Genomic DNA, 18,911 nt, shown 5'->3' on the forward strand with positions numbered 1-18,911 from the left:
TTTAAGATCACTGATTAATATGATTGCTGCGTCTCACACGTTCTCTGCAATAATAACTCTGTTCATGTCTGTATGGTAGGAAACAATTGAACTAACTCAAGAAAATATAAAAAGAAGAAAGTTTAAAGCCTCCGTGGTGCTTTCACATGTTCATAACGTTGAATATGGATCTTGTCTGTGTGATATCTTTGAGAAAACTGTCTTAAAGATGAAACTTTCGTTTTATTTAAATTCACACGTCTTCTACAATAAAATAACTCTGTTCATGTCTATATAGTGGGAAACAATGTAAATGACGCAATAAACAAATAAAGAAGAACTTCAAAAGTATCCGTGTGCATTCACATGTCAAAAACGATGAGCAAGGATCTTGTCTTTCTATTCTATTATTGAACATGCTGTCTTAAATATAATAAATTGTTTGTTCATATAAGTTATAACAGAGCGAATATATGAACCAGCCAAAAAAAGATAATGAACAGAGAAAGACCATCTGAGGATTTTGAAGATGAATTTTTCTGGACATAAGTATTAGATCAAAGATGGTGACATGATAATGATGATAAGGATCAGAGGGTTATTGAGGGTTTCGATAACATTTTTATGCAATGTTTAAAGTGTGATTGGTTGATGAACTACGAGCAAGATTCATATCAATAGATAATGTGTGAATTAGTGCGTATAACAATATCTGTTTGATAATTGTTTCCTTGTCAAGATTTTACGCGGAAGATTAGATTGGACAAAGAATAAAGAATATACTTTTAAGTCTTATCTTCAAGATCTTGAAGGCATGAACTTTAAGATCTGCACAATCTCCATTTTCAAAGAAGAGAAGATTAACACATAGCATATAAACGCTGCCAATACAGTTTTTTTTTTTTTTTTTTTTCTGCGGTTATTCCTTTAAATAAAACTCGTTAATCAACAATCAGTGACTTTGAGCCTCACAACAAGTAAAACAGAGTACCAAACAGAGGAACAATAGTTATGACTTTCTGCTTCTTTTAACACAGCCAAAGATATGTGTCCTTCTTCTTGACTGACTTCTATCAGAATTAAAGAGTTATTAACCACACTTTCTTCAATAAATTATTTGGTTCACCTTTAAACCTCTTTCATCTACGCAAGAATCCTCCTTCGGCCATGTTTCTAAAATCCAATATCTTGAAGGATTCATCAAAATGGCTACATCTTTCTCTATCTTTTAGGACTCTGAGAACCCTGTGGAAGATTAGAGAACTCAAGATGCTTCATCTACCTTCACCACCTTTTTGGTCAATACATGTAGACCACGATATACCATTATTTGCTTTAATTGTTCATCTTTTAGGATCACAAGATTGCCATGTTTTATGCAGTGTTCCTTGTTACAATTTATTTGGGGAAAACCCTTAAGAATACCGATTAAGATAGAAAGGAAGATCAATATTCATGAAACAAAGATCCTCACACACCTGATTCAGAAATCTATGGTAGAAAAATTTCTAAGCTCAAAATGCAAATCCACAACAACGATACAGAGTCCCAAAATAGAGAGAGGGAAAGAGGAAAAGGAAAGTAACAACAACTTTTTTCCATAATCCCCAAAATGAAAATGTTCTGTTTGTTTTATTAGGCCGTTCACGCTGAGCTGGCTCTGCTCATCTCAGCTGTACACGTGTCTTCACTTCAACCGTCCAAACTATATCAAATCTTCCCCTCCTCGAAGACCTTGACCTCAAGGGCTGAAATCCGGGTACTTGTTGAGCAAGACATAGTAAAACTCCCAAGTAGCTTCATCTTCCGCCTGATGTAACCACTTTACCAACACCTTCGTAACTGCCTTGCCTTGGCGATTCACCATTTTCCTTTCCAAAATGCGTTCTGGTGCCTTCACCAACACATCAACCTCTGCATTGGGTAACTCCGTCGAAATAGAATGATCGCCGACCCGTAATTTCAGTTGCGAAACATTGAAAACCGGGTGAACCGAAGAAGAAGCCGGTAATTCCAGTTTGTAGGCCACTTTCCCACACTTATCCACGATCTTGTAGGGACCAAAATATTTAGGTGCTAACTTCTGGTTAGATCGCAAAACCACTGATTGCTGACGATATGGTTGCAGTTTCACAAACACCCAATCCCCCACTTCAAAAGTTCTTTTAGAACGTCTCCTATTAGCCACCTGAGACATTCTGTGCTGAGCTCTCATCAAATGAAACTTGAGCAACATTAGCATGTTTTCCCTGTCTCGTAAATTCTCTGCGACCACTGCAACTTTGGACTCGCCGGGTAAATAAGGTAGATGGATCGGAGGTGGCTTACCATATACCGCCTCATACGGAGTGATTTGTGTCGCTGTGTGGTAAGTTGTATTGTACGAGTACTCAACAAAAGAAAGCCACTTACTCCAGAGATATGGGCGATCACTACACATGCAGCGTAAGTATGTCTCCAGGCAGCGGTTAACCACCTCTGTCTGTCCGTCACTTTGAGGGTGATAAGCTGAAGAATAGTGTAGTACCACACCCTGTAAAGAAAATAGCTCCTTCCAAAAGTCACTCAGGAAAATGGAGTCACAGTCACTTACAATAGAACTGGGTAATCCATGGAGTTTAAAGACGGTATCAAAGAAAGCCTGAGCCACTGTAGTCGCTGTGTATGGGTGAGAAAGTGCCATGAAGTGTGCCGCTTTAGTTAAACGATCAACAACAACTAATATAACCGACTTTCCAAAGGATAAGGGTAAACCGTCGATAAAGTCCATAGACACATCAGACCAAACAGATTCCGGAATGGGGAGTGGTTGCAATAACCCTGGTGAAGCTGCATTGTCATATTTGCACCTCTGGCACACTTCACAACTTCGTATATACGCTTGAATGTCTTTGGTCATTCCCTCCAGAAAAAAGACCTTTCACCCGTTGAAACGTAGCATCTCTGCCTGAATGTCCACTACTACCTGAGTCATGCATCCATTGCAAAATAAACCTCTTGAGATCAGGAATATCTGGAACAACCAGTTTACTCTTACGTCAAAGCACATCCTGAGACCAAGTGTAAAAAGGTCTGCAACCCGGTGTCAACTTCAGCTGCTCAATCAATGATTTAGTCACCTGATCTTGCTCATATCCCTCACGAATCTTCTGCATTATATCACAATCCGCCACTGACAAAGCCATATGTAGAATTTCCGCACCTTCGACACGAGATAGGGCGTCCGCCGCCAAGTTTTCCTTACCCTCCTTGTACTGAATCTCATAGTCGAACTCCAAGAGTTCTGGCAACCATTTTTGCTGGATGGGAGTATTCAAACGTTGCTCCAATAAGTATTTCAAACTCCGCTGATCAGTTCTGATGATGAAATGACCATTGAGTAAATAATGCCTCCATTTTTGCACCGCGAACACTAGTGCTAACAATTCCTTTTCGTAGATAGATAAGGTCAACTGCTTCCCCTTCAAATTTCTGCTGATGTATGCTAAGGGGTGCCCTTCCTGCATGAGAACTGCTCCTATCCCCTGACCCGAAGCATCCGTCTCCACCAGAAATAGCCTGTCAAAAACAGGTAAGGCCAAAACAGGAGCTGTAGTTAATGCCCGCTTCAAACAATCAAAAGCCACTTGAGCGTCTTCTGACTAAACAAAGGAGTCTTTCTTTGTAAGTAAAGTTAAGGCCCTTGCAATGGTTCCAAAGTTTTTAACGAAGCGTCTGTAGTAGCCGGCAAGCCCCAAAAACCCTCTGAGCTGTTTAAGAGTTGTGGGGGTTGGCCATTCTGCGACAGCCTGTATCTTCGCTGGATCGGTATAAACCCCTGCAGCTTGTATGAAATGTCCCAAATACTCCACTCGATTTGTGCCAAAATCACACTTACTCCTCTTCGCGTATAAACTATGTTGAATCATCAGTTTAAAAACCTCTTCCAAATGTAGTAAGTGTGCTTCAAAAGAGTTGCTATATACCAAGATATCGTCAAAAAAATGAGGACAAATTTCCACAACAACTCTTTGAAAACCGTATTCATCAACCCTTGAAAGGTAGCTGGAGCATTTGTAAGGCCAAATGGGATTACTATATACTCATAGTGGCCACTATGAGTTTTGAAAGCAGTTTTATGAATGTCTAGGGGGTCCATTCTCACCTGGTGATAACTGGCACGTAAATCGATCTTCAAGTAAACAGAAGACCCTCCTAACTCATCCAATAAATCTTCAATCAAAGGAATGTGGAATCTATTCTTCACCGTCAGATTGTTCAATCCCCGATAATGTACACATAACCTCCAACTGCCATCTTTTTTCTTAATCAACACCACCGGTGATGCATAAGAGCTCGAGCTAGGCTGAATGGTCCCGATTTCTAATAAAGCATCCACCTGTTTATCAATCTCTGTCTTCTGGTGCAGAGCATATTGGTATGGTCTCTAATTAACTGGATTAGAACCTTCTAGCAAAGGGATCTTATGATCATGGTTCAACCTGAAAGGTGGCAACCCAGTAGGTTCCTCAAACACAGATGCATACCGTTGTAATAACTGTTCAATTCCTGGGGCAATTTTGCATAACTCCAATGAGGGAAATGGCTTGTCGCTATCCCCTTCTCCAATCTCAGTCTCCGGGTTTGTATATGCGTAGATCATAGAGAGTTCAATACGATCCTCCTTGTATTTCTGAAGCTTGAAAGCTTTGATAGACCGCACTGAATCTTCATGAATACCATGAAACACAACTTTCTGTTGCCCCAACTTAAAAGACATGATTAAGTTGAGGAAATCTCATGTGATCGGACCCAAAGTGCGCAACCATTGTATTCCCAGCACCATGTCACAACCACCCAATGGAATGACCATGAAATCCGCCACAAAAGTAGTGTTCTGAAACCTCCATTCCAACTGTGAAATCCTTCCTTGAAATGCCAACTTACTACCATCAGCCACTTTACAACGAGCCAACCCAGCTGACATAACAGGTAACCCCAATCTAACCGCAGACTCTGGAGAAATGAAGTTATGAATTGAACCCGAATCAATAAGTATAAAGACTGTCTTCTTACCCTGAACACCCTTAACTCGCATGGTGTTGTAATCAGTAACTCCCGTTAATGCATTAAGAGAAATATGAGCAATGTCAGCCGTAACCACCAGGGTATCGTCCGACTCTTCCTCGTCGCAGTCGTCAACACCTTCATCACCTTCCAACATATACAACTTCATCTTCTTGTGCTTAAGATAATGACCTGGAGTATATTTTTCATCGCAAAAATAGCAAAGACCTTTTGATCGGCGATCATTCATCTCCTCCGTAGTCAGCATGTTCTTTGGTGCTGCATCAACCGGTGTAGGTAATAAAGCCGGTTTTGCTTGATTCAACTCCCATGGTTTCTTCGGTTTACCCCCTGCTGAAGATTGTCTCGAGCCATCAAAGGGCTTAGAATGTGTCCATGATGAACCTTGAGTTTTAGTGTTGGGATGCGCCAGTTCATAGAGTCGTCCCAGCATCAAACAGTGACACACTGTCTTAGGTTGAAACATGCGTACGTGCATCTGGGTATCCAATTGTAGATCCGCAAGAAAGGCATTCACCAAATATGCTTCGGAGAGTTTAACACGAGTGCGAATAAGCTCAAACTTCCTATTATATTCCCGTATCCCATCCGTCTCCTGCAACTGCTTCAACTCTGCGATGGGATCATCCAGTAGTTCATCAAAGCGTTCTAACAGCAACGATTTGTACACATCCCACCCTTGCCAACCCACCACTGGAATTTCAGATTCCACAACCGAACGATGCCAATTTCCTGCTTCTCCATCCATGTGAATCGAAGCTAAACCCACCATATACTCAGAAGGGGTTCAATCAATCACAAAAAATTGCTCAACCTTAAACAACCATTCCTTAAACCCAGTACCATCAAATCGAGGAAAGTCGATTTTAGCTAACCTCGTGATACCCGCGTAGTTTGTTGGTGGATTCTGATGAATAGGGGTTGTCAGATCTGTAACTGGAGTCAGTAACGGCGGAACCGGTGGAGGGGGCCGATCGGGTGGACGAGACGATGTCGCCGTCTTCGGATCCATACCGGTAAACAAGCGAACCGATTCGAACAGCTCAGCGACTGTGCTCGCCATCTTCTCCTGTTGCGTCGCGACCGTTGATTCCAGAGCTTGAGTTCGCTCGAGCATCTGAGCTTTGAACGATCCCATCATCTCCTCGATATCTCGAACCGTAGCCTCATTTCGTTGAGCTTGGGAACGAGTTTCTGCCATTTCCGAGGTTCGAAGTAGCTGCTGATACCTTTGTTACAATTTATTTGGGGAAAACCCTTAAGAACACCGATTAAGATAGAAAGGAAGATCAATATTCATGAAACAAAGATCCTCACACACCTGATTCAGAAATCTATGTGATATATCATAGTTTTTATGGTTTTTAACCATGGTATATGTCTTATTTATAGAGTCTTTCTATTGTTTTTCGAGTCTTTTGGAGTCTTTACAGGTCATAGGTACGTTTGCAGCTTAACTGGAGATTTTGGAGCACTTTGGAGCTTAATCAGGATCAAATTCATGAAGGATGAATCATGTGCTTTAGTGTCGCTCGACACCATGGAGAGTGACGCTCGACACTTATTGCAGAAATAAGGAAAATGCGATTTTGCTTCCTGTTTGAAGAAGGAGTTGGGCCCAGAAGTTCTCCAATAATTACAAGGAAGCCCAAAACGTGTTTTTAAATTATAAATAGGGTTTTTAGCCACCTTATATCGATACCTTAGATTTCTTTGAGTGCTTTTGGGGAGACAAGTCTGAAACTCTGTTCCGGAGAGAGAAGATTTCGAACCCCTGTTTATTAATCTATTTACTGCTTTCTGCAATCTATTCATTCATGTTTATTGCTTCAATCTCCATGTCTGAGTAGTTTGCTTGTTAGGTTTAGGGTTCTCATAAAAGATTTCATTGGATGTTGGATTGATTGGTTAATTGGGGTTCATAATCTATTTAGTTCTTCACCATAGGTTGTTCTTAAAGCTAATTCTGGACTGGCCACCTAGAACTTAGATCTTAGGTTAATTGATTGACACGGAAGAGTAATTGAATAACTGGAAAGAACCTAGGGTGAGCAAAGTAGCTATTCGCAAAGGAATTTGGTTTAGATACTTTGTGAACATATCGAACTTGAGCATTAAAGCTGGTTTAAATCTTTAGGGTTTGCAAAGGAATTTGGAATTCTAGAATTTAGACTTAGATAATTCTCGCAATGGAAGTTGGTTAATTATAATTTCGTGGTTTGAGTTCAAGAACCGTACTTAAATCTGAACTCTGATTAATTGATTTATCTGCATTCTATGATTTCCTGAGAAATACCCTGAGCCTATCTCTTTCTCATTGATTTTACAACCGTTTGATTTTATAGCTGCTGTTATTTTCATCGTTTTCACTTAGCGTAGTTCAAGCCTAGATAGTTTATTGTGCGAATCTCTCGTCTCTGTGGTTCGACCCCTATTGTACTACAATTGCATATCTGTGCTCTTGCAGAGTAGCTCTAGGGATTAAACTTTGAGCAGATCAAGTTTTGGCGCCGTTGCCGGGGACTTGATTTTCGCCATTAAACTTTAGTTCTTGAGTTTCGACTAAGTTTTTCTTAGTGTCGAGCGACACCCCTAGTGGTGTCGCGCGACACCCATCGTTTTTCCTAATTTTATTTTTACTTTGTTACTTACGTTGCTCTTTCTCTTTGTCTCAGAAACTAGCAGAGATGGAGAACGCATTGGCATTGGTTCGTGATGATGCTGGAGTCTGGAGAGACCAAGAGGGTCATGTGTGCAATGAGAGAGGCCAGCGACTTGATGGAGAGGGTAACATCATCAAGACGCTGGGTGACTACAACAGATCTGAGCAATTCTATGCAAATCGGTCTGCGATTCGCGCCCCTGCGTTTCAAAAGAACGATTTTGAGCTCTAGCCTGTGTATTACACTCTTGTGGGTCAGCATCATTTCCATGGTCCTTCTCATGAGCACCCGATGGATCATATTGAGAGGTTTGAGGACTTGGTCACCAGCATCAAATACAATGGAGTATCCAATGATTTCCTCCTCTGCAAGCTGTTTCCTTACTCCCTTGCTGGAGAAGCAGCTAACTGTTTGAAACAGTTGGAGCCAGGATCACTCACTACTTGGGAAGAGACCAGGAATGCTTTCCTGCACAACTTTTTTGATGATTCTAGGTCTGAGGAGTTGAGGACGAAAATTTCGACTTTCTCTTTGGAACCAACTGAAGCGTTCAAAGCTTCTTGGGTGGGTGCGATTCAAATCGTACCAGCGAGACTGTCCACATCATGGTTTCAGTGATGTTCAGCTGCTCGGTATTTTATTCAGAGGTGTTGATTGGAGATATCAGATGGCTCTTGATGCTGCAAGCAATGGGAATTTCAACACCAGATACCCTGAAGACGCTGTTGTGCTTATTGAGAACTTGGCATCTAGCAATAGTACCAAGAATGCAGACTATCAGCGAAAGAAACAGGGTGGAAACATGGATGGATCGCAGATTGCTGAGGTGAAGGCTAAGCTTGACTCTGTGCGTAGCCTTCTAGTGGGTAAGAAGTCCGTCCGATACGCTGCAGAGGTTAAAAATTTCGAACCAGATGAAGCACTTAAGGAAGAGGATGTTAACTTCATCAATGGAGCTGGATTTCAGGGTCAGAGATTTGGTACTCAGCCAAAAAACATGAATTACAGTGGAAATAATCAGAGGAGTACCTTCACAGGTAATCAGAACTCTTCTGGTTATAACTCCAAACCTCAGTACCAGACATCTTACTCCAACAACAGTTTTTCAAGGAACTATGGTTCTCCTCCTACTCAAACTCTAGATAATGAGGTGAAGTCTATGCTGGAACAGATCCTGGAAGGTCAGCAGAAGATGACTGTGGATTTCAATGGGAAGATCGATTCTCTGTATCTAGATCTGAATGGAAAAATTGAAGTTCTGAATACTCATGTCAGGAAGCTTGATACTCAGGTTGCTCAGACTGCAGAGTCTGTTAAAAGGCAAGAAGGATTCTTTTCTGGGAAGACTGATACCAATCCTAGGCATTACTGCAGTGCCATCTCGTTAAGAAGTGGTAAAAAGTTGACTTCTGTGCTTAAAAAGGGTGTTTCTGAGGATGAAATCGTGGAGTTGGACGAATCTGAAGAAAATTTCGAAGTTGCAGAGCCGGTGTCGAGCTACACCACAACCAGTGTTGCACGACACCATCATTGCAGCCAGGTAAGTTCTCCGTTTTTCCTGTGTTTCTCTGTTTCTTTTCTTTTGTTTCGCCAACTTCGGACTAGATAACACTGGGGACAGTGTTGTTCAAGTCTGGGGGAGGTAGTTGCTGACATTGTGTTGTTTTTTTTTAAGAGTCAGTTGTGTCAAAACGTTTTTTAGTCAAAACCTGTTGGAGATTATGATGCTTTTCCTGGAATTATTGTGCTGACCTTTCATCTCAGTGACCACTGCTGCAGATTCAGTCTAGATCCAACTAATGAAAAATCCAAAGGCTGACCAGTTGACTAGAGGCGTCCATGTTTCCAACAGAATCCACTAACCTGAGCTAATTTATGAACTCTTTCTTTTACCTCATTGATGTGACTGATGTTCATAGAGCTTGATTCCTCGTTCATACTTGACAAATGAAAGCCTGTGTGAAATCTAATGTTGGTATTTCTCTTCCTTGTGACGAGCTAAAAAAAGAGGTGAAGCAAGAAAAAAAAAAGGGCGAAAAGATTGAGATGATTTTCGCTTAGGAGTGAAGGGCTAGGAAAATTTCCAAGGATCTCATTATTTCACTTCTAAGTTAGAATTATCACACAAAGGAAGGAAGCGAGGGGTAGGAAAGTTTCCTATGACCCCATTATTCGCTGAAACCCTTTGATACAAGATAAGGGGACAAATCGGGGACTCGATGGCAAACACCATCAGTACTCGCAGCTTTACCCTTATCGAGTATATGCCATAAAAAAAAAAGATGCGAAAAGAATAAGTCTGGGGGAGAGAAAATTACCAACGTGTGTTTGGCTGATTTGTCAAAGTATAGTACGGGAAAGAGTCTAGAAGGTTCTTGGCATCTGAATCATCAGTGAGATCCAGCGATGAGGGTTTATGGACAATGTTGTGGAATTTTGGACTTAATCTGGAAAGCTGTGAATGTCTGCGGTGAAGTACATGGTGGTTCGATTTGGAATGATGAAGCAGTAGTTGAGTTGCAGGGTGATCGGTTAAAAACGATGTTCCAGATCAAGGTTGAGTCTCCGTGTTTTCAAACCTCTTTCTCTTGTTTGGTATTTTGTTTGCTTGAGGGCAAGCAAATGCTAAGTCTGGGGGAGTTGATATATCATGGTTTTTATGGTTTTTAACCATGGTATATGTCTTATTTATAGAGTCTTTCTAGTGTTTTTCGAGTCTTTTGGAGTTTTTACAGGTCATAGGTACGTTTGGAGCTTAACTGGAGATTTTGGAGCACTTTGGAGCTTAATCAAGATCAAATTAGTGAAGGATGAATCATGTGCTTTAGTGTCGCTCGACACCATGGAGAGTGACGCTCGACACTTGTTGCAGAAATAAGGAAAAGGCGATTTTGCTTCCTGTTTGAAGAAGGAGTTGGGCCCAGAAGTTCTCCAATAATTACAAGGAAGCCCAAAACGTGTTTTTCAATTATAAATAGGGTTTTTAGTCACCTTATATCGATACCTTTAGATTTTCTTTGAGTGCTTTTGGGGAGACAAGTCTGAAACTCTGTTCCAGAGAGAGAAGATTTCGAGCCCCTGTTTATTAATCTATTTACTGTTTTCTGCAATCTATTCATTCATGTTTTTTGCTTCAATCTCCATGTCTGAGTAGTTTGCTTGTTAGGTTTAGGGTTCTCATAAAGGATTTCATTGGATGTTGGATTGATTGGTTAATTAGGGTTCATAATCTATTTAGTTCTTCACCATAGATTGTTCTTAAAGCTAATTCTGGACTGGCCACTTAGAACTTAGATCTTAGGTTAATTGATTGACACGGAAGTGTAATTGAATAACTGGAAAGAACCTACGGTGAGCAAAGTAGTTATTCGCAAAGAAATTTGGTTTAGATACTTTGTGAACATATCGAACTTGAGCATTAAAGCTGGTTTAAATCTTTAGGGTTTGCAAAGGAATTTGAAATTCTAGAATTTAGACTTAGATAATTCTCACAACGGAAGTTGGTTAATTATAATTTCGTGATTTGAGTTCAAGAACCGTACTTAAATCTGAACCCTGATTAATTGATTTATCTGCATTCTCTGATTTCCTGAGAAATACCCTGAGCCTATCTCTTTCTCATTGATTTTACAACCGTTTGATTTTATAGCTGCTGTTATTTTCATCGTTTTCACTTAGCGTAGTTCAAGCCTAGATAGTTTATTGTGCGAATCTCTCGTCTCTGTGGTTCGACCCCTATTGTACTATAATTGCATATCTGTGCTCTTGCAGAGTAGCTCTAGGGATTAAACTTTGAGCAGATCACTATGGTAGAAAGATTTCTGAGCTCAAAATGCAAATCCACAACAACAATACAAAGTCCCAAAATAGAGAGAGAGAAAGAGGAAAAGGAAAGCAACAACAACATTTTTCCATAATCCCCAAAATGAAAATGTTCTGTTTGTTTTATTAGGCCGTTCACGTTGAGCTGGCTCCGCTCATCTCAGCTGTACACGTGTCTTCACTTTAATCGTCCAAACTATATCATTCCTCCTCTGCCTAACTCCACTTGCACAATCCACAAACGGCTTGTCTCTTTAGGAGAAGATGATAACAACATCTTTTACGAAACAATTCACTCCCAAAACCATATGACGAGAGACTAAATGAAGGCATAACAAAACATCAGCTCTCTAAACAGAAAACCAACTGTGCATCTTTATTCCTGAGATTGTTATATTCTCCATGGTCCGTTTTGATACCTTGTAATGGTTTAAAAACTGAAAAATCTTTAGAAAATACACGACATCAATTGTTTGAGATTCAACGTAGAAAAAGCTGATCATGAAGATTTGGATTCGATAATTCCGTGGAACATGTGAGAGTTTAAAAATCAGAAGAGGTTACAACTGACAAGTAGGGATAGTACCTGAGGCGACGACAAAACAATATTAGGTTTTTTTTAAAAAAAAAAAAGAAAAAAAATATTTTGACATATTTTTAAAAATATTATGATAAAAAAAAACAATATTAGGTTTTTACTTGTGTTCTCGTAATAAAGTAGGTCAGAAAATTTGAAATAGTAACTATATCTCACATCGGTAGTTGTAATCGAATATACATTAGGTATTAATCATTCTATTCAGTTGTCGATTGGTGGTGAGTTAGTAGTTAATGGCTCTCAACTCTCAAGGTGGTAATGATTCTAGGGAGGTCGTAAGACTAAAGAACATTTCTATAATGAGAGACAGTAGCAACGCTTCTCATTACCGATTGACATTTTAAATTTATAAAACTCCATATATTTCTTAATTCATTTTTTTCAGACAATTTATATGAGATTAAGATCTTGATTTGGTGTTATCTATTTATATCTTAACACTGCACGTTTTTACAGAAATTTCACCTCCAACCAAATCTTAAGCGTAAAATCATGACACGAGAGGATACAATTAATAGACAGTTTATGTGGTTGACAGAGACAATCATGTAGCATTTCAGAAACTCCACAAGTTCCATGAAAGAAATAATAAACCTTAACCCGTTTTAAACACGAGTTACACCTTATAAAAAATATAAATTCTCAAATTTGTTTTGCTAATTCACATGGCATGATCAATGGATATGGATCTAGCCCATAATTCATCAAACAATCACACGTTAAACATTGCATGAAGTTATCATTATTCCTCAATAACCGTATACATGTTGACATCAATAACTAAACCATCTTTGATCTACGTCTTGAAGTGAAAAAAAAAATTTCATCTTTGAGGCATATATCTCCAGATACGTACCTACTTAATTTTCATATTGGTACGTATCAGATGATAAAAAAATCCACCTCTCATATTGTCTTTTCTATTGTTTTATGTTTCTAATAATGTTTTTGTTAATTCATAAATTCTCTGTCTTGGAAACTGATAGGAGTGTGACAGAAGTAAACAATTTCTTATACTTAAGGAAGCTAATACAATAATCAAAAATTAATTTAAAAAAAAATCCTAATTCAATGTTTTAACATATGAAAGTCAGTCACTAAATTTGAACCAGCTTACTATGAGGAATCTTAGAGCATGTGCAATGAGGTCTTTAATATAGTTTTTTAAAGTTTTGTTTTCTTAATAAACTTAAATAAAAAAATAGCTTAAACTAAGAAATGTCTCTTCTCTTAATTAAAAAACATAAAAAACGTTTTTTAAATACAGATGTCAACTTTTTACAGGTTATTCTTTTTTCTTCTCTCTCCAGCGGATATGTGTCAAAACTTTTTTTATATATATTATAAATTCGTTTTTCTTCTCTCTCTAGACCTTCTCTATCTATAAGTATTAAAAATGAATAACAAACCCAAATGGGTCTCTCTATTGCACATACTCTTAGAACTGAATTTGATGGATCCAAGTTAGAACTTAACTTGTTACGGCGAGAAGATTGAACTGGAAAATTTGAGAGGATGTACTAGACATTGGTAGATTTGTTAGTTAAAGTAAGTGTTGTTTCCTTGAATATGGCCTGATTTTGTGCTTCGATGATGATAAAAATCAATTTAAGAATGGGTATGAGAAATCTTGAATTAGTTTCTATTAGCTTTTCTTTCATATATGTACAAAATTTGTAGCCTCAGTGGCCTAAGATGTTAAGAATTGAGACTCTGTATTTGATCAAAGACTTGGCGAGAGATTCAAGTCCATCTTCAAGATCTTGAATGCATGAGAGCATGATTATCGCACATTTTTTTTAAGAGTTTCTTAGTTCTTTTTAGTATTAAAAATAATGCAAAACATGTGGGACCTATTATAATATGCAAGGAACGTTTCTTAATTGGGAACTATAAAAAACGTTTCTTGTATGTGGGACCCATTTTTAATAGTAAAAAATTATTTAAGAAACTTAAATGTGTATTCAGCGATAAAGATGGTCTGACTCTAGGATCTGAGCATCCTCCATCTTTAATGTCTTCTCAGATTGGAATCCAGAATCAACCCTTGCGAATTCATTTGCTTGAGCTTCACATCAGACCTTTCTCTGGTTCATTAGCTTAGACACCATGGACCATTTTCCAGAAGTCTTTGATCCAGACATGAAGCGGAATAGAGAATCGAAAAGGGCCATTGTAATAGCTTCTGCTTCTACAAACATTGAAAGAGATTCATCGTTGCACTCTTGGTCTTGTTTGACCTTCAAACTCTTGAGAACCTTTTGGAACAACTTCCTGAGGGATCTTCTGGAAGCTAAGTATTTCTTGACCCCTCCCAACAGGTCTCCGCGCTTTCTTCTTAGAATCGATTGGATCTCCATAAGACCCTCTTTCATCAGCGTCAAAGCATCCTTGGAAATGTTGCACAGATCCATGATCCTGAGAGATCCATCAAGAAGCTGCTCGACAACTTTCTTGTTCTGTTCTTGAGCTAGAGCCTTTTGTGTGAGAGGTAGACGGATAAGCTTGTCAAGAGACTCGTGAAGCTCTTGAATGTTGTCAAGTCGTTGGAAGATAGAAGAGCTAGAAGATGTTGAGGCTTCCTCAGAAGATCTCAAATGGGTCAACTGCTCATCGACATGAGCGGCTTGTGGGTGAAGTCTAGAGGGGAAACTGTTTGAGCGAACATGGTAGGAGACTGCCATTTTTTGTTGATCTTAAGCTCTTTGTTATTGATCAAAGAGGAGATGTTTGAGAGAGCTAAAGATGTTTGTTTTACCTTCTCATTGCGTCTCAGGTCAATACATATATATACACCATCAAAAAGAGAGGCAAGAGGAATCTCTCTTGGTGGTTAAAAATATCAAAACCATCAATATAATGTTCTCCTTTCAAAGGTGACAAAAGGCATCATCATCTAATATAAAATTACATGATCTAGATCTCTGTCTCTTAGCCAACCATCCTCACAGCTCAATTCTCAAATTTTCTTGAGATGCGCTTCATTGCACGAGTGAGGAGCTGGCTTGTCTGCTACTGAAAGGTCATGCCATTCGTGCAGATCTCATCCTTATCTTTTATTACTTTATAAGCATAATTTAGTTTCTTTTTTTCCATTTATATGACATTTCATATATTTCAGAAACATATATTAAAACAACTATATGATAAAAGTGGTGGTTTTGCGTAGCGGTAAGATAAGTTTCCGTAGATAAAGGCAAGGGATCAAATCGTGAGGAGGTTCTGATATAGAGATTAATTAAACTTGAAAATGCTGAACAAGTAAAATTTTGTCACCTTTACGGTTATAAAATGGTTCACCATCTAAACTTAATTAAACATTAGTTCTTCTTGGTTAATTTCTAAATTATAATTAATTTTTAATTTTAAAATCTCTATAAATAACCAAACGTAACTAACCAAAGTTTAAAAATTATTTATCCATTAATTTTGACATGTGAATACACATGCAGACTTTAAAAGTTCTTCTTTACTTTACTTTAAAAGGTACATTGTTTCCCACTATATAGACATGAAAAGAGTTATTTATTGTAGAAAACGTGTGAATTTCAAGAAAACGAAAATTTAATAGTTAAGTTATGAGACGAGCAAGATCCATATTCGTCGTTCTTTTAGCAAGTGAAAGCACACAGAGAATTTAAAGTTTCTTCTTTTTAAATTTTCTTGAATCACTTCAAATGTCTCCCATAGGCCACAGTACTGTCAGTACAGATATGAGACATCATAACAGAGTTATTATTGCAGAGAAAGTGTGACATTCAATAATCTCATTAATTCAAGAATCTCCTTAATCAGTGACCTTATTGTGTAATAAATAGTCGAGACAGCGTCAATTAGATGGATTGAACTTAGTAACCTAATTTTTTACCATGAGGTTAAAACTAAAAAATGTGAATTTTGGAAGTGCAATAGTTGAATTGTCTGATTTCTTGTCTCTAGAATGAAACTGTTCTTTGATGATTAAAGAGAGAAATTAAATAAATAAAAAATGATTAGAGTTGAGACTTGAAAAAGTTTCTATTATCTTTTCTCTTCTGTACAAAACTTTTAGGCTTTACTGGCCTAATGTGTTAAGAACTGAGACTCTATATTTGACCAATGACTTTGAAAGTGATTCAACACCATCTTCAAGATCTTGAATGCATGACACTAGGATCTGAACATCTTCTATCTTCAAGGTGTTTTCAGATTGAAATTTAGAATCAACCCTTGTAAATTCGTTTGCTTGAGCTTCAAATATAACAATCTTCTTGTTCATTAGCTTTGAGACGACTGACCATTTGCCCCAGTTCTTTGATCCAGACATGTAGCTAAAGATAGAATCAAACAAAGCAATTGTGACCGCTTCTGCTTCTTCAAAGATAGCAAAAGATTCTCCATCTTGTGCAACCTTCAAAGGCTTCTGTACTTTTTGGAATGTCTTCTTGAGTGACTTTCTTGAGGCTAAATATTTCTTGACCTCTCCTGATAGATCTCCACGCTTTCTTCTTAGAATCGATTGAATCTCCATGAGACTCTCTTTCATCTGCGACAAAGCATCCTTGGAAATGTTGCACAGATCCAAGATCTTAAGAGATCCATCAAGAAGCTGCTCGACGGCTTTCTTGTTCTTGTCTTGAGCTAGAGCATGTTGGGTAACTGGTAGACGGATAAGCTTATCAAGAGACTCGTGTAGCTCTTGAAGGCTGTCAAGTTTTTTACAGATAGAAGAAATGGAAGATGTTGAGGCTTTCTCAGAAGATCGTAAACGGGCTAGCTGCTCATCGACATGAGCGGCTTGAGGGTGAGGTCTGGAAGGGAAACTGTTAGAGCGAACGTGGAAAGAAAATGCCATTTATTTTAAATCTTAAGCTCTTTCTTATTGGTCAAAGAGAAACTGTTGAGAGAACTAAAGATATTTGTTCTGCCTTTTCAGTGCGTCTCCGGTAAATACATATATACACCATCAGGGAAGAGAGGCAAGAGGAATCTCATGGTGATTAAAATATTAAAACCATTAATAAAATGTTACTTCCAAGGTGGCCTTTGGCATCTTCATCATACTCATTATACACAAATAATGGTAAAGATCTCCACCATATCAGCTCAGTGTCTTCCTCCAATTAAGTTTTACTATCTTACAAAACCTATAACCGCGCACTCTCAATAGCTTCTGCAGATTCCAGCTTGGCTTTGTCTCCAGCCTCTGAATATTTGGTGAATATTTATTAGTCTCTCCGTGTTGGTAAGCTTGAGCATCGCACACGTTTGCATCTATTAGTGTATATGATTATACTAATCAAAACAAAGCATATTTAGACAACCGTGATAATCGATGAAGTATTGCTGTAGAAGCAAGATCCGTATCCGTAGATCATGGCATGTCAACGTTTTATTTGGAATATCTTTAATATCACTATATCAGACAATCGTATAGAGGCTCAGAGACGCCACATGATTTGTCGAACAAGTACATGTTGTTTACTCTGCCATGAAAGAAAATATTTCACCACCGAAGATTTAAGAGTCAACTTTGAGGGTAATATATAAGATTGAAAACAAAAAAAAAAAACTTTTTAGGGTTAAACTATTTCAAGGTTCTTTGATGATCATTTGTGAAACAAGAAGGTATATCACAACTCACAAGAACGAGATATATGATATGCTCAAAGTTTAATCCCTAAGCTATTCTGCAAGAACACATATGTGCAGTTGTATTATGTAGGGGTCAAACCACAGAGACGAGATATTCGCTCAACAAAACTATTAGAAATTGAATTACGCTAAGCAGATTAATGAGAAGCAAACAGGATGCAATAAAACGATGCAGTAAAAACGTTTGTAAGATTCAGATGGATGGAGATTAGGTCTAAGGCGTTTCTCAGGAAATCAATGAATGCAGAACAATCGATTAATCAGGGTTCAGGTTTAAGCACGGTTCTTGAACTCGAATCACAAAATTATAATTAACCAACTTCCGTTGTGAGAATTATCTAAGTTAAAATCCTAGAATTCCAAATTCCTTTGCAAACCCTAAAGATTTAAACCAGCTTTAATGCTCAAGTTCAATATGTTCACAAAGTATCTAAACCAAATTCATTTGCGAATAACTACTTTGCTCACCTTAGGTTCTTTCCAGTTATTCAATTACACTTCCGTGTCAATCAATTAACCTAAGATCTAAGTTCTAGGTGGCCAGACCAGAATTAGCTTTAAGAACAACCTATGGTGAAGAACTAAATAGATATGAAACCTAATTAGCCAATTAATCTAACATTCAATGAAATCCTTTATGAGAACCCTAAACCTAACAGACAAATTACTCAGACATGAAGATTGAAGCAATAAACATGAATGAATAAATTGCAGAAAGCAGTAAATAGATTAATAAACAGGGGTTCGAAATCTTCTCTCTCCGGAACAGAGTTTCAGACTTGTCTCCCCAAAAGCTCTCAAAGTCTCAAAGAACAAAAAATAAAAACACTCTCTCCCAAAATCTAAGGTCTCGACATATGGTGGCTAAAACCCTATTTATGACTTAAAAACACGTTTTGGGCTTCTCTGGAAACTTCTGGGCCCAACTCCTTCTTCAAATAGGAGACAAAATCGCGTTTTTCTTATTTCTTCGATCGGTGTCGAGCGTCACTCTCCATGGTGTCGAGCGACACTAAAACACATAATTCATCCTTCACGAATTTGATCCTTGTTTAGCTCCAAAGTGCTCCAAAATCTCCAGTTAAGCTCCAAACGTACCTAAGACCTGTAAAAACTCCAAAAGACTCGAAAAACACTAGAAAGTCTCT

The 18,911-nt window shown here is 38.3% G+C and overlaps 1 protein-coding gene and 1 pseudogene across 1 annotated transcript; both read right to left on the minus strand.

Annotated features, from left to right (window-relative positions):
• Positions 1 to 13,811: 13,811 nt before the first annotated feature.
• On the minus strand, positions 13,812 to 14,813 carry LOC18026288 (annotated as a pseudogene).
• A 1,370-nt stretch (positions 14,814 to 16,183) lies between these two features.
• LOC18026289 lies at positions 16,184 to 16,963 on the minus strand. The gene has a single exon (XM_006409292.1). It carries the CDS (start codon positions 16,961 to 16,963, stop codon positions 16,184 to 16,186), a length of 780 nt encoding a protein of 259 aa, XP_006409355.1.
• Between the last annotated feature and the right edge of the window lie 1,948 nt (positions 16,964 to 18,911).

This window comes from Eutrema salsugineum, unplaced genomic scaffold (assembly GCF_000478725.1).
Source record: "Eutrema salsugineum unplaced genomic scaffold, Eutsalg1_0 scaffold_11, whole genome shotgun sequence".
NCBI classification, from domain to species: Eukaryota; Viridiplantae; Streptophyta; class Magnoliopsida; order Brassicales; family Brassicaceae; genus Eutrema; species Eutrema salsugineum.